This window comes from Mchenga conophoros, linkage group LG15 (assembly GCF_057382185.1).
Source record: "Mchenga conophoros isolate Kocher_MC1m ecotype Shallow Benthic linkage group LG15, M_conophoros_male_GT1.1, whole genome shotgun sequence".
Lineage (NCBI taxonomy): Eukaryota > Metazoa > Chordata > Actinopteri > Cichliformes > Cichlidae > Mchenga > Mchenga conophoros.
In genome coordinates, this window is record NC_140540.1 from 42,819,373 (window position 1) to 42,833,617 (window position 14,245).

The following is a 14,245-nucleotide window of genomic DNA, read 5'->3' on the forward strand; positions in this document are numbered from 1 at the left end:
GTGCTTAACACACCTGCACAATTTTCTTCTTGCGTTTTTATGGTCATTTATTTTTTATTTTCACATGTATTTAAGCTCAATATGTTAACATAAGATTTCACAATATTTAGACATTCATATTTTGATATTGATGTTAAGAACTGTTCTGCATTTGTTCTGATGGCGCCACATGAAAGGACTCAGCTTTCGAGCGTATATTGTTATATTGTTGTGATGTTTCCTTTCATCTTTCCCAGTGTGCACTGTGACCTTTAGCATAGGTAAAGATGTAAAAGTGTGCCCCCTCTGTGGCATTACACAAACATTTTAAGATGGAATAGCTCAGTTAATCATTACATCATCAAGTTACTGATTGCGCTTTAACGTCTTGAGTATAAACATTTTTATGTAGCTTCTCGAGTAAGGATTTCAGTGCCACCAAAGTTGATGTCTATTTATGTGCAAGTTTCTTACAGATTTTAACGTTTGAGAGATTTTATTTTTTCCTGACTGATTCATCTTTCCTCTGTCTCTATTTCTAGCAGATGTTTTGAGTGAAAGCAGCAGGGACGGGGAAGATCTGCAGCATTTCATCGTTGTTTTCTTGCTCCCGATCAGCAGTCTCATCCAGCAGGTCAGAGGATTTATTGAGGATTTAACCACGTTATAAAACTCTTTAAAGGCGATCTACCCGAGAGCTCAGGCTTTTACTTCAGTCTATTTTTCTTCTGGTTGGCCTCGGAGATGCTCTGCAGTGAGAGGAAGCTTTATTCGCAGGATTTCAGTGCTGAAAAATTGGGACAAGTGATTGGACGCACGATGCTCTGCTGACCGTTTTTCTTTTTTAAATTTTGGATGTTCACCTTCGAGGTCGTTCTCCCACCACCACGTCACAGATAGCAGACAATGTCTACCGATAACAGCCCGCCGCCCCTGCCAGCTTCTCCAAGGTCGTTCCATGCCCTACCTCATCACCCGGCCCCGCCCACCCCATCACCTTCTCCCAGCCCGCCAGCCACCATCTGCAGCCGGCTTTCCAACGGCAGCCAGTCGGCGCCCAGCCCCACGAACTCACGGGGCTCGTTCCACGGCATCTCCTTCCTGCTTCAGATCGGACTCACGAGGGAGGCGGTCACCCTCGACCCTGGAGATGTGTCGCTGTCCTCCGTCAGGGAGCTCGTCTGCTCCATCGTGGATCAGAAGGTAAAACCAAAGGGTTTTTTTTCTGTACACTTTCCTTTTTTTCCTCTTTTTTTTTTTTTTTTAAATCCACAACCTTAAAGCAGAAGTTTGGAGATTTTAACTGGCACGTCTCACCTTCAGGATTCAAAAAAGTTCACATCCCACATCCACCCATTTAGTTGTATAGAAATGAGGCTCAGCACCTTAGCATCCCTTTGTCCTCCTCACCCCACCCTCAGAGGCTCAGTGCCACACAACTTTCTTTTTACCTTTCATATAAACTTATTGGTCAAAGGTCGGAGTTCAGACACCGGTTGACCATAGGCTGCAGGGCTGAACGCAGCGACACAGGTTTGATTCTGAGCCGAGGCTCTTTGGTGACTGTCTAAACCCACCCTGTTGTCTAATAAAAAGTCCTAAATTTTTTTTTTTTTTTAAATTCGGGGTGTGTATGTGCACATAATATGCATGATTCGATTCCTTGGATCAAAGTAAGGCTCAAGCATGCCGATGCAGCTTTCCACCCCGGTGTAGAACCCACTCGTTGCTGAGGAAGCCACAGAAGGGAGAGTTTCCAAAACAGCAGGATGCCGGTCTGTTTGCTGTACCTGTACTGATTACCTTAAGAGCTTTAAGGAGAGGGTGCTATTTGGAGGAAGTCATAACAATTATAATCTGTGCTGACCAACAACAATCCCAGCGACTGAGAAAACACAACCCCGGCACGTCTACGTGAATGGAAAACTGTTCTGAAGAAAGTGTTTTCCTCCTCTGGTCAGCCTACAGGAGGAAAACCCACAACGTGTCATTCAGTCTTTTTTATTCACAGCATCAACTTCTCCTCCTTTTTTTCTTTTTTTTGCCTTCGCTGCCCTGCTGGATTCCTCTTTTCTAATCGTCGTGTGTCGAGCCTGTCACATTCTGCACTTCAACAAATCTGAACTTTGGCCGCGATGTCTGCGAGAGCTCGTGAGCTGCAAGCATTTGATTGCATTTGTGGAGGAAGGAGTGTTAAATGTTCTCCTCTGCAGTGATGAGCTAATAACGATTAGTCCGCTGCGTCTCCAGTGACTCTGTCAATCTCTGCATGATCTGCAGCTCCATCATCTTGGTAGTCGTCACTGAGCTCGGAGGCACATGAACTGCTCCTTACCTGTTTCTTGTTAGAATGGCCGTCCAGCTCACAGGGGATTTCCCAAACACACTAAGTGTTACTGTGAGTAGGTACACTCCAAGACAGTCAATTATAGCCTGTCTAAAGAAGTGGCTTAATAATATGAAGGACCATCAAAACAAATGAGAACCGAAGTACCAGGGTGAGATCTTTATAAGGTAGTTTGCAAACCAGGCGGGAATTGCGCTTGTTTAGAGACCGTTGCAAACCCCCACAGGCAAGAAATGAATCCTATGTGGACACAAATAATTATCAGGTGTGTGGACTTGTGCACAAAGCCCGATGTTAATGGTCTGATGCCAAAAAAACCCTTAAGTGGGTCCTTGCGTGCTTGCAGACGGTGATATACAAATATATTAGAGTCCATCATATAGCGACCAGGGCAGGCATCATTCTGTCAGGCACGTCTAAAAATAAAACCAAAAAAAAATTGCTGAAATGTGTCGCCAAATATAAGCAAAGTGGGCAGGCCGACACTGTTAGACACACTTGGGGATGCATTCAACTTTGTGTCAGAGCTTCTTCACAAGCTTCTAGCTTCCGCTCTGAGCCTCACCTTATCTCTCACCATCTGCTGGTTTTCTGGTTTTTACCACTGCTGAACGTACCACCTGCGTTTACATCACTCAGTGCATTTCCCAGCAAGCTACAACACGCACTCACAGACACACATACCCAAATGAACACACACAGTTTGCAGCAAGTTTGCAAGGCATGATGGGTTGGAGATTAAAACCTAGTGATGCTCTCATTTTTGACTTCTTTCTGCAGACGCGTTTCCAGCGCTGGCTGGGTTGTGCGAGCACATCCAGTCTGTTAGGCAGTGTTTGTTTGCAGCTTGTCACTGGCTGAGCTCCCACCCTCAGCAGAGGAAAAGTCTTTTTCACAGGGAATGTCACTTCCTGGTTGGCATTGCTGTGTCAGCGGCTGCACTTCCTGTTTTACAGTCGTGTGTTTGGGGTCGCAAGAGCAACAGGGTGGTCAAAGTGAAAGAAAGTGATAAAACAGCCAGCTGATAGGCTGTATCTATTGTTATTGCGCATAATGGCAACCGAAAGAGTGTCTTTGTTTGGTTTTTTTTGTTTTTGTTTTTGTGTGCACATTATTTGGCCTAAATGCCAAAAAATGTGCACAAAAAACACTGATACGTGCGTACGTCCAGGTCTCACCACTTCTGTGATATGAAGGCACGGCTGTTGTGAGGAAGTTGATTTCCAATTTTTAACATGAAAATGAAGTGACGGGGCTTCTGCTCTCATGCATGCTCACAGTTTAGCCGACAAAATCAAAATCATGTTTGAATTTTTGTTTAAAAAGCTCCACACGGGTGCAAAATTTCTTTAAAATCTCTTCGTTTGTCACTGTCAGGTCTAAACATTGAGATTTTTAAGATGCTTTCTTTTAATAAAAATTGAAAATAATCAAGTTTTATTTGTATAGCATAACAGAATCAAATAATAAATCAAGAAAAAATATAAGGAAGAAATTCTTTAACAGTTTAAGTGTCTGGGTGTCATCCTTGATCGTACTCTATCCTTCCATTCTCGTATCCTTTATAAGCCTGAGCTGGTCCAGAACTCAGCTGCCCACGTTATGGGTATAACCCACCTCGACTCGCCACATCATTCCTGTTCTGCAACAGCTTCACTGGCTCCCAGTTAAACAGATTTCTCCTACGGACATTCAACCTCACCATCTCTGTTGGACCTTCTTCATGTTCCCACTTCTTCTTGCAGTCTTAGATCTTCTTCCTCCCTCCACCTGACTGTTCCCTCTGCCAGTCTGTTCTGGGGCCAGACCATGAAGGGCTTTAAAAGTAAAGTAAAATCTTAAAATGAATTACAGAAGTTCTGAGGAGCCAGTGTAGAGTCATTAAAACTGGTGTAATATGTTTACGTTTCTCAGTTTTTGTAATGGTGTTTGCACTTTAATGCTTTATGACTGATACTCTTTGGAAAGTCATTACAATAATCTAAACAAAAGGAAAAAACCTGTCACTAAACCTGAGTGTTAAACGGATTCTCGCGGTATTCTTAAGGTGGTCGTAGCAGGTCTTTGTTTGTCAAAGGTGAGATTAGAATCAAATATTTGTTGACAGCTTTACAGCCTACTACAGTGATTTCAAACACGCAGACATGTGTATTTATACCATCACTACTTCTTCTGAAGTTTTCAGATAAAGCCACATTTGATAGCTTGTTTCCAGTATCTGCCAATATGTATCATCACACCTACAGCGTTAGTTTTCTGTGGTTTCCCCCACACATAAAAGCATTTTTTTTTTTCATCCCCTCGCTAAGAATCACACCTGTTTAAAGTCTGCTAATGTAGTAAATATGCATGTAATTTGTTGGTGCAGACATTTGCACAGAATTCAAGGGCAAAACTGGATTTACTGGCCTGCTGCAATCAGTGAGCATATGTAGGCAGATATCAGCCGACAAACTGCAAACAAAACATGAGGTCTAGGTGTCACAACCAGTGTTGGTCAAGTTACTTGAAAAAAGTAATCAGTAGCTAATAACCGATTACTCCCCCCCCCAAAAAGTAATCCTGTTACTTTACTGATTACTTATTTTCAAAAGTAATTAATTACTTAGTTACTTTTTAAAAACACGATTTACAACCTGAAGAGGTGATAAAGCGATAGATCTTTCAGCCCAATTCTACTTTTTCTGCATAATCCATCATACAAAATTTAATCAAATGGAAAAGTATCTTTTTAAAACTTGTTTTATTAGTTTTAACCTTTTAACTTTATGCATCAAGCAAAAATTAAATTATATGCAACATTCTCTGACTGGAAGAAATTTGTTTAACATTTAAACCTATTTTCTGCACATTCCAGCACATAAAATAAAATATTTTTGTGTGTTTACACTCAGTCTTTCAAATAGATGCAAGTAAAACACAGAAGAAAATAAATAACATCAAAGACTAGCGGTACTGTTGCTCTATCTTCACCTGTACAGCAGGAGTGGCATAGGCGGAGGTTTACCCTGGTGCAGGTGTGCCGCAGCGGTCAGTGGAAGAATCCGCGAGTTTATCTGTGAATTTCCCATTACGTCGTTGCACACTCGGTGCTTGCTTGGAAGTTTAGAGGGTTTTTTTTTTTTCGCTTTAAAAAGAAGTTTTCTTCCCACGCACAACGGACACTAATGTTTTTGTCACTTTTTATGGAATCAAACTCAAAGTAAGGTCAGTACTTCCACGCTTTAAACGCTGCACGCTCATACTCTCTCCCACAATCGATATATGATCCACTGTTGATCTGCACACAGCTGTTGTCACTAACGGCGCACTCGCTTACGTCACTGTCATGAGACATTCTTGCAAAAAAATCACGGTTTTAGTAACGCAGTAACGCAGCGTTCCTACGGGAAAGTAACGGTAATCTAATTACCGTTTTTGCAATAGTAATCCCTTTACTCGTTACCTGAAAAAAGTAATCAGATTACAGTAACACGTTACTGCCCATCTCTGGTCACAACTGAGAAAAAGAAATTGTGACATGTGCAACAGGAAAAGAAGAAGTGGAAACGGGGAAATAACGTGACTGCAGAGGATTTTTCCAGCTCTTGCAGAATCTTCCCCTCTTCTCTGCCACCTGGGAATCTCTGTGCATCTGCATTTTAAAAAAAAATAAATAAAAATCATAGAAATGCATGTAGAGACTGACCTGCTTGCCCGCTCCAGGATGATGATGATGATAATAATTAATAATAATAAATTAAAAAAATATTGCAACTACCAAAATGTTTTATTTGCTAAAACTACAGTATAATTTATAGTGTCATTTCTTTCTCTGTCTGATTGAAAACCCAAAGTAGATGTTCCAGCAGGAACGCTTAAAGAGGTGAAGAGGTGGAAACTGGTCTTGTTTGGTTTGTGCCGAAAATGACTCGATCGCTGGAATTTCTCAACCTTTTTTTTTCTCCTTTTGCATCCACATCAAGAAGCTGAGAGCTCCGTCTGTGGGCGGGTGGATGCATCTGCTCTGATTTACTGTAGTCCAGCCGCGTGCGTGTGTAGGAGGCCAGAGGAGTCGTGGCAAAGTATAGGGAAGTTCCCCTCCTCTGCAGGTTGCCTTGCTACACCCTCATCCCATGCCACCCTCACCATATATATATACACACACACACACACACACACACACACACACACACACACACACACACACACACACAGTCCCATCCTGGATTGTGAAACACTGAAACCGCAGTATTTTTAATCATCACTGAGCAGACGATAAGCAGCGATAAGATCGCAGAGAATTTTTCTCCTGCAGCTTTCAAAACTTTACGGAGCTTTGCAGCCTCCTGGTTTTGGTCTTGCAGCATTTTTAGTGTGTTGCATCAGCAGCAAGCAAAGGAGCAGCATGTGTGGAGTTGTAGGAGACTTGTATTGTGACTTTCAGTCTTATAATCTGTCACTTTTTCAGAATTGCAAAGAGTCTCCTTTACTGTGAGTGCAATAAGGAACAAGCAGGCCGGGCACAGATGTACTGAAGGGTTGACCAGTTCATCTGTGAAAAAAGGCAGCATTAGAGGCTTGTTTTGCTTTTAATTAACTGAATTTATGATCTTTTAGAAAGAACCTTTTTCAGTCACCATAAGTAAGTTTACCTATAGTGTTCTGCAAGGTTCGATTTTAGGTCCTCTTTTATTTTCTGATTTTCTACACAGATGGAGTTTTCCTTGAGACTTGGTGATCCTAAAAACCCAGCCTCTGTTTCAAACTTAGTACCTCAAAGTCACAGTAACCTGTCACAATCAGAACTTTTGTGTCAGAAACTCAGGAGTTTGATTTGGTTGAGCTCTCAGCTTTGAACCAACAACATTAATTAATTTAAAAAAAAAAAAAGAAATCCAGACCTGCTTCCTCTACATTTGAATAATCTTGAGAATAACACCAATGCATACCTGGGGAAAGTCATCTATACATTGATCTCTCAGGGTTTGACTCATTGTAACGGACTCCTCTGTGGTGTGAACGAAAAGTCACTCTCGCCTCAAACTGTTTTTCTGCTCTTGACTGATATCTTTTAAAGTACATCTGGGTGTGGAGCTACAGAGAAGAAATATCAGCCTCATTCGAGCAATCGCTCACCTTAGACCTCATGTGGGGTCCTGCTGTCTGCTCCTAAGTCTGGAGCATACTGTTTGCTGTTTGCTAACAGTAATTAGAGGAATTTTCCTTTAAAGACAAATTGGCCATTAATACAAAATGCACAGAAAATACTTGATCTCTATTTTCTTCATTATTTGTGACCACTGTGAAAGTTGCAAGCATTTATATGGATCAGGAATGAGGAAACTCCTTTAAACCTCCCCTTTTAACGTTGTGTTTGTATGTTTTGACAGTTTTACGCTGTTGAAACCTGTTGCTGTCTCTGTTTACCTCATCCCCACCAAGCTCTGCTAGCATTTTAAAGGGCTGCTCAGAACGGCCTCCCCCTGATTAGGTGCTTTTCTTCTAACCAGAAAAGACCCTGCATCTGGCCCTATAGGGGCATTTTCAAACCTGCCCACCAGTTCCTGCACTGGAAAGCACCCCATTAACGTACTTAATCCCAGCACTAACAGCCCTTCATCACTCAACACATCCTAGAGCAATTTATGAAGCTTAAAACTTTTAAAACGAGCAGTTTCAGTGGGGTGAATAAAAATAACACTGTCTGTATTTCAAAAGATGCCCACCAACAAAGGGTTTTGGATAATGTGATATTTACAGTTACAGTTTGAACTTCACTAACCTGGATTATGAGCTCTTAATGTTTCTCAGGTTGTTGTGATCACATCTAAATCTTGCATTTGAATGTTAGAAAACCTGAAAAAGTCATGCTAGCTTATTTGACAGTGACCAGTGGTTCAGGTGTTAAATTTCTTCCTCGGCAACAATAACCAGCATTACAAAACTATGTGCTTGCTTTTAATAAAGGATATCCTTTAAAGCAGTGTCTCTCTTTGCTGTGTCCTCTACTCTGCTGGTTTCCATGGCTGCCAAGGCCAGGTGGTGCTTCAGGTGGAGACGTGAATGTTAGTAGCACAGGTATGTGAGAGGGAGTCAGTGTTATGGTGCTTTTAAATGCTTGTAACTCTTGTAGTTGTTGTAAATCTTCAGGTGTGCAGCTCATATGTCACCCCAAACACAGAATATACATGTTGTTTACACCAAAGGCAAACGGTGATTGACTAAAGATGCATGAAGAGAATCATTTTTATGGAAAATCCACAAATTAATGTTCATTTTGCTAGTAGCAACCTCCAAAAGTTTAAAAAAATGAAACTAATACATAAATGCCAAATCTGCAGTTTGTCTAATGTGCACTCCAGTAGTAAGTCAGCCCTCATTTACAGCTACAAATGATAACAAAGTGCTTGAGGATGTATGTTTCTTTAAAATTACTCATATGCAGGACTTAGGATATGCCTTTAGCTTTTTGTCACTAGTAACCGCTCAGTTCAGCTCGACTTGACTCGACTCAGTTTTTAGGGTTTTCCACTAGTTGGTTGTACCTGGTACCAGGTACTTTTTTTTATTTTAAGTACCTACTTGGCTGGGGTTCCAAGAGATCTGTAGACACTGAAAAATGTGATTGCATGCCACCGATTGGCTAGTCAGTGGCGTCACTCGATGATTCACAAAAATTAAAAGCACCACTTTTGAAATCCAGAAACAAAGGAAATGGCTCCACACAAACTAACACAGCTGTCCCCGAGTCAGACAAAAAGCCACTGATCGAGCAGCAGGTATATCATCGCCTCAACAAACATCCTTCCTTGTTGTGGTGCTCGTGTTGCAAACAAATGACATCACTGGACTTCCGGCTGTGTTGCTATAACGACCCCACACTTATTATGTGCTACTCTATTCTAACAGAAAACAAACAAAACCGAGTCGCATCCTGTTAAGTTTAATAGGTAAAAATGGAAAAGGGCTAGTAGACTAGCCACCGTATCACCAGTTGTAACCGCTAGCTATCTGCATGGCTTCAACTTTGGACGACTCTATGTTTGTTTGTGTTTGGTTCTTAGAGCATTTTTAATAGAATTATCTGACTTTTAATATGGTTAAAACTGTGCTTAAATTTTAATGAGTAAAATTCTTGTATGTCAGCAGACTGTTTGTTGCAAATGAATATTGGCTGATAACTCAGCACTCCACCCTCTGGTCCAGATGTGGTCACTTCTGGCTATAAAAACCAACATGGTGGTTCCCAAAATGCTAATTATGGGTCTTCAAAATGTAGAATCCAAAAGTCTCGGGTACAAACTGTGCAGATGGTCTGTGTTTGCTGAAAAAGAAATGGGGTAAAATATTGACTTTACTCTTATATTTCAAGGTTTTACTGTTTTTAAAGTGAAATAAAAGCCATTTAAAGCACTGTGACAGGTTCCGTCATATATCTGTGTAATAAATCAGCTACATGTAGGTCCAGAGGTCTGCACTCTCGCCTCAAAGCAAGAAGGTTGTGGGTTTAAACCTGATTCATAGTTGGCTGAAGGTGCAGGTACATAAAGCAGTGGGTGGGCATGAAGTGTGGAAATGAATAATATGAAATAATTTCTTAGCTGCCTTTTTATTTAAAATAATAAAGTCCATCTTTTCCCCTTAAAATACACAATTATCACCAGAAGTTCAAGACTAGTATAAAGGTGAAAGAATAAATTAAAATAATAATTGAAAGAATAAATAGATAATACCTGTGTCATAGGTAAATGACATCACCCTATAAAGGTACCTTATTTTCTGTGTGCCTGTTTCCACAATCCTCAGATGATTTGAGCATTGAGTAAGGATTTGGGTTATGGAAGTAGTGCTTGTGGATTATGGTTGGGGTGTCTCCGGGAAATGAATGTAAGTGGATGTAATGTGTCTCTGAAATGACCCGGCTGCTGTCTTTGTGTCCGATTTATAGAGCTTCACGTGTGTCTGGTTCTGCTTTTATATGAATCTGAATCTCATTGCGGGGCTGAGTGCATCTGCACATATGCTTCATTTCCACTGACATGGTTGTTAAAATGCACAAAGGATTTAAATTGCCTAAATCAATAAATGACTTGATGTCAGTTAAAAATTAATGCAGTTAAGTGCACAAAAATAATCTAACATCATTTTATGATTTAATATTTATCAATTAATTTCTCTTTATATTGACTTTATCATTTATTCTTCTCATTTGTTTTGTTCATTCATATTTTTTCCTCCCTATTTTTTTTGTTTACATCATTTGTTTCCATTTGTTTTAATTTATCTACATACATTTTACATCTTTAAAAAAAAAAAAAATCCCTGTTCTCTTCCGTTTCAGTATGCAGATGAGGTGACTATTACAGGGTAAATAAACTAACAAGCAAACCCATAGGCAACTCATTTAAGGAGGAACTGGATTAGAAATGAGTGCATCAGCGGAACAGCTTGGAGACAAAGCTAAAGAGGAAAGGGTGAGATGGTATGGAGGTGGGATATATTGGACACAGGATGATGAAGATTGAGGTGCCAGACAAGAGGAAAAGAGGAGGAGTTAAGTGGAGATTCATAAATTACATAATTTTCTTAGGGATTAATAAAGGAATCTGATTCTGATGTAGTGAAGGAGGAGGATATAAGAGGCAGATGTTGGCGACCCCTAAAGGGAACGTCTGAAAAGAAAACAACATGATGAAATGATTTGTCTTTTTATTTGGTTTGGATTTTGGCAGTTTTGGCTCTCTGTAGAAGCTCCACGGACACACACATCCATTTTCATATTAAAAACCTTTTTGATAGATATTAGATGAGAAGAGCAGCCAAAAATCGAGCTCAGGCTAATATCCTACAGCAACAAGATAAATGTCTTCACCCAAAACTGTTTTATTTTTTTGTTTTTGTGTTTTTTAGGGGATCACATGATTCTACAGGGTCAGACAAATTTAAATTTCCAAGGGTTTTTTTTTTGTTTGTTTGTTTTGTTTTTGTGTTTTTTTTTAAAATAAGGTAAAAAAAAGAAGATTATGGGCCCCACTACAGAACCCTGTGGAACTCCATAGTTCCAGGTGTGTTTCAAGTGCATAAGAATAGATGGCTTATGTACATAAATTATTTACATAAACAAAATCAATCAGTTCTCCATATGCAGTTCATACAGATACCGTAACCGGGTTACTACATAATCCAAAAAATAATATAATTATAAACAGCAATCATAAGGCTACACTAGGGTGGTTTAAAAAATCCAGAAGTTAAATCAATTAAAGATTAAATGTAAAATGAAATCAACTGTAAAAAAAAATGAAAACTGGCTTAAAATTTATAAAATAAGAAAAATAACCTATTTTAATGTGGTTTAAAGTTTGGAATGTGCCAACCTTGATTATGATGCCAGGCAGCATGGAGCCTATATGGTAAACGTGTGTTCACCAATCTTGGAGAGCAGCGAGTAACCAGCCTGATCCAGATGACCTGAGCAGGGTCGCAGCGTACGAGCACGTCTGAGAACACGCAGGGTCTCAAAACCAAGAATTACAAGTTTGACTTCTCAGTTTTACAGGAAGCCTGTGCAATGACCTCACTACAGGTGATCAGTGGTCACACTTCTTTTGAACTAAACCAAACTCAACAGTGTTTAGTATGACTCACACAATGTAGTTCCTTTTATCCCAGTAATGTTTTCCAGTCTCAGTAATAAACTGCAGAGAAACGGGTCCATTGTTTGAGCCCGTGAGAAGCTCATTAATGACTTTTGCCTGGGCTCTTTCTCTGCTGATACACTCTTCAAATAAGCCTTTATGTTTCATTTCCAGGTTTGTCCAGGATTTTATAAGTTCTTAGAAATAAGCAAGGTACAGATGACTTAATAAGAAGTTTAAATGTAGCCAATGTGGACCAAGGCTTAGCATATAAATTAAATAAAATAAGGATTATTTTGAATAGAGAATAAAGCAAAGCCACTATATTAGAGTACAAAAAAAACTGAAGCCAGGAATGAATAGTTCGACTTGAATTAAATTAAAATATTAAAATTTTGTTTTATTATTTTTTTTTATAAATGTTAGTGATTAAAAATGCTATAAAAGGAGTAAAGTGTTCAGTTTTAACGTTTTAAATGTGGATGTGAGGTTTAATCCTGTCACTTACTTCCTTTTATGTAAGATGTTGAATTAAAACATTAACTGCAATGCTTTTTTTTAACTTTTGAAAATCCCAGCTTAGCCTTTTGAGCTCCATTTGTCGTCTCATTAGTCAAGAAAATCCCTTGAAAAGCACAAAGTTTCCAGCTTGAACTCTGATCCCGATCATCACACAGCTGCTGTCTGAAACTAAAAGTTTGTTATAAAATCTTTTATTTATCCTGTTGAGTGTCTCTTTAGATTTTGTGTCCTGGGATGCTTTAACTTCTCCGAACTATCGAGTATTTTGTGTGAGCCCTAAACCCCCACAATCAGTTTTCTTAATATGACTTTAGGCCTCGTGTTTTTGATATTAATTAAATTATTTAATATATAGTTATAGTTAGTATACAATCTTATAGTTTTTGTTTTATACTTTGTTTGTAGATGTAATGAAAAGGTCATTTAATTTTTGTTTCATTTGGTTCTTTAGTCAGTTATAACAGTTTCTGCACTGTGGTTAATCGATTACTGGTTGATATACGCTCCTGTGCTCAGTTATGACCACGAGGTGACCGAAAGCATGAGATCCAGAATATGAGCAGTGGAGATGGGCCTCCTCCAAAGGTTGAGCCACACACAAGGGGACTAGGGTGGAGCTGCTGCTCCTCAATATCGAAAGTGCCAGTTTAGGTCGTTCAGCCATTTGACCAGAATGGCTCTTAGGTGGCTCCTACGTGTCTACTGAGAAGAGTTCCCAGGGCAGCCACAGGACATGTTAGAGAGTTGGCGTCCCTCGGCTGGCTTGGGAAAGCCTTGGTTTCCCCTGGAAGAGCTTGAGGTGAACGGGGAGACCCGGACCTGGATAAGTGGCCATTGTTTATGATGGGACAGTTTAGAGTTGCATTGGGCAGCATTTTTTTTTCCCTCAGAGGGCCAGATTGGCTTAGTTACAGTAAGTGAAGAGCCAGATATTAACCAGCTAACATTAAACTTTAAGTGCTGTAATTTATTAAAATCCATTAATGACAGATTCCTTGAAATTAAGCTGGGATACTTCAAAGTGTGATCAATGCGAAAAACCTAAATGCTTCCTACATTTGTTTATTAATTGAAATGCACACCTGCATCAGTAAATACAGACCATGTACATAAATGCAAATTATGTTTTATCATTGCAACGGGCTTACTCTTATTTTGAAAGTTTTGGCCTAGCAACTACCTTTATCTCTGTAAAAGTGTGTGTTCCCCAAACAGTTGGTTAGGGGTTCCAGTAGCGCAGAGAGCGCTGCACTAAAAATGTCCTTATGAGTGTTTTGGCTTGCAGCAGATCATCTTGATCAACTCTTCTGCGAGCAGCAGTGAAACTTGGACAAAGTGCAAACAGGAAATGGAGCGCGTTCACCTTAGCTGCTGCAAAAGGTGCAGCTTTTACTTTGAAGGTGAACGTCAGTACAAAGAAACGTATCACTGGGCTTATCTTACATTTATGTGCTATTATTACATTTTTATTTAACAAGGAAGAGAACCTCAAGAATTTAATTGACTCATTTGTATGATTTGCGACTCATTGCTTCCTGTGACAACATGCAGTATACATGTTTTGTTGTGTGCTTTCCTGGCCAATCGCTGGGCCCAATTAGCCCCTCTGGTGAGCTGCACTTCTGCTCCAGCTACTGCTAAACTAAGTAATAGTACTGAGTGAGAGGAATGTTTGAGGTCGATGATTGAGAGGTGAATGTTTGCTTTTGGAGTTTGAGCGTCACCTTTAACCCCTCACATCGATCTCACACTTGCCATTTTCCTTCCTGTTTTATGT

General features: G+C 39.9%; 1 protein-coding gene across 1 annotated transcript in view; it reads left to right on the plus strand.

Annotated features, from left to right (window-relative positions):
* Positions 1-555: 555 nt before the first annotated feature.
* LOC146559004 (serine/threonine-protein kinase D3-like) overlaps positions 556-14,245 on the plus strand; it is a 44,772-nt gene continuing 31,082 nt past the window's right edge. Inside the window, exon 1 of the mRNA XM_085247202.1 lies at positions 556-1,182. Within this exon, the coding sequence (XP_085103328.1) occupies positions 886-1,182 (297 nt within the window). The 5' untranslated portion in view covers positions 556-885. The remainder of the gene's footprint in view (positions 1,183-14,245) is intronic.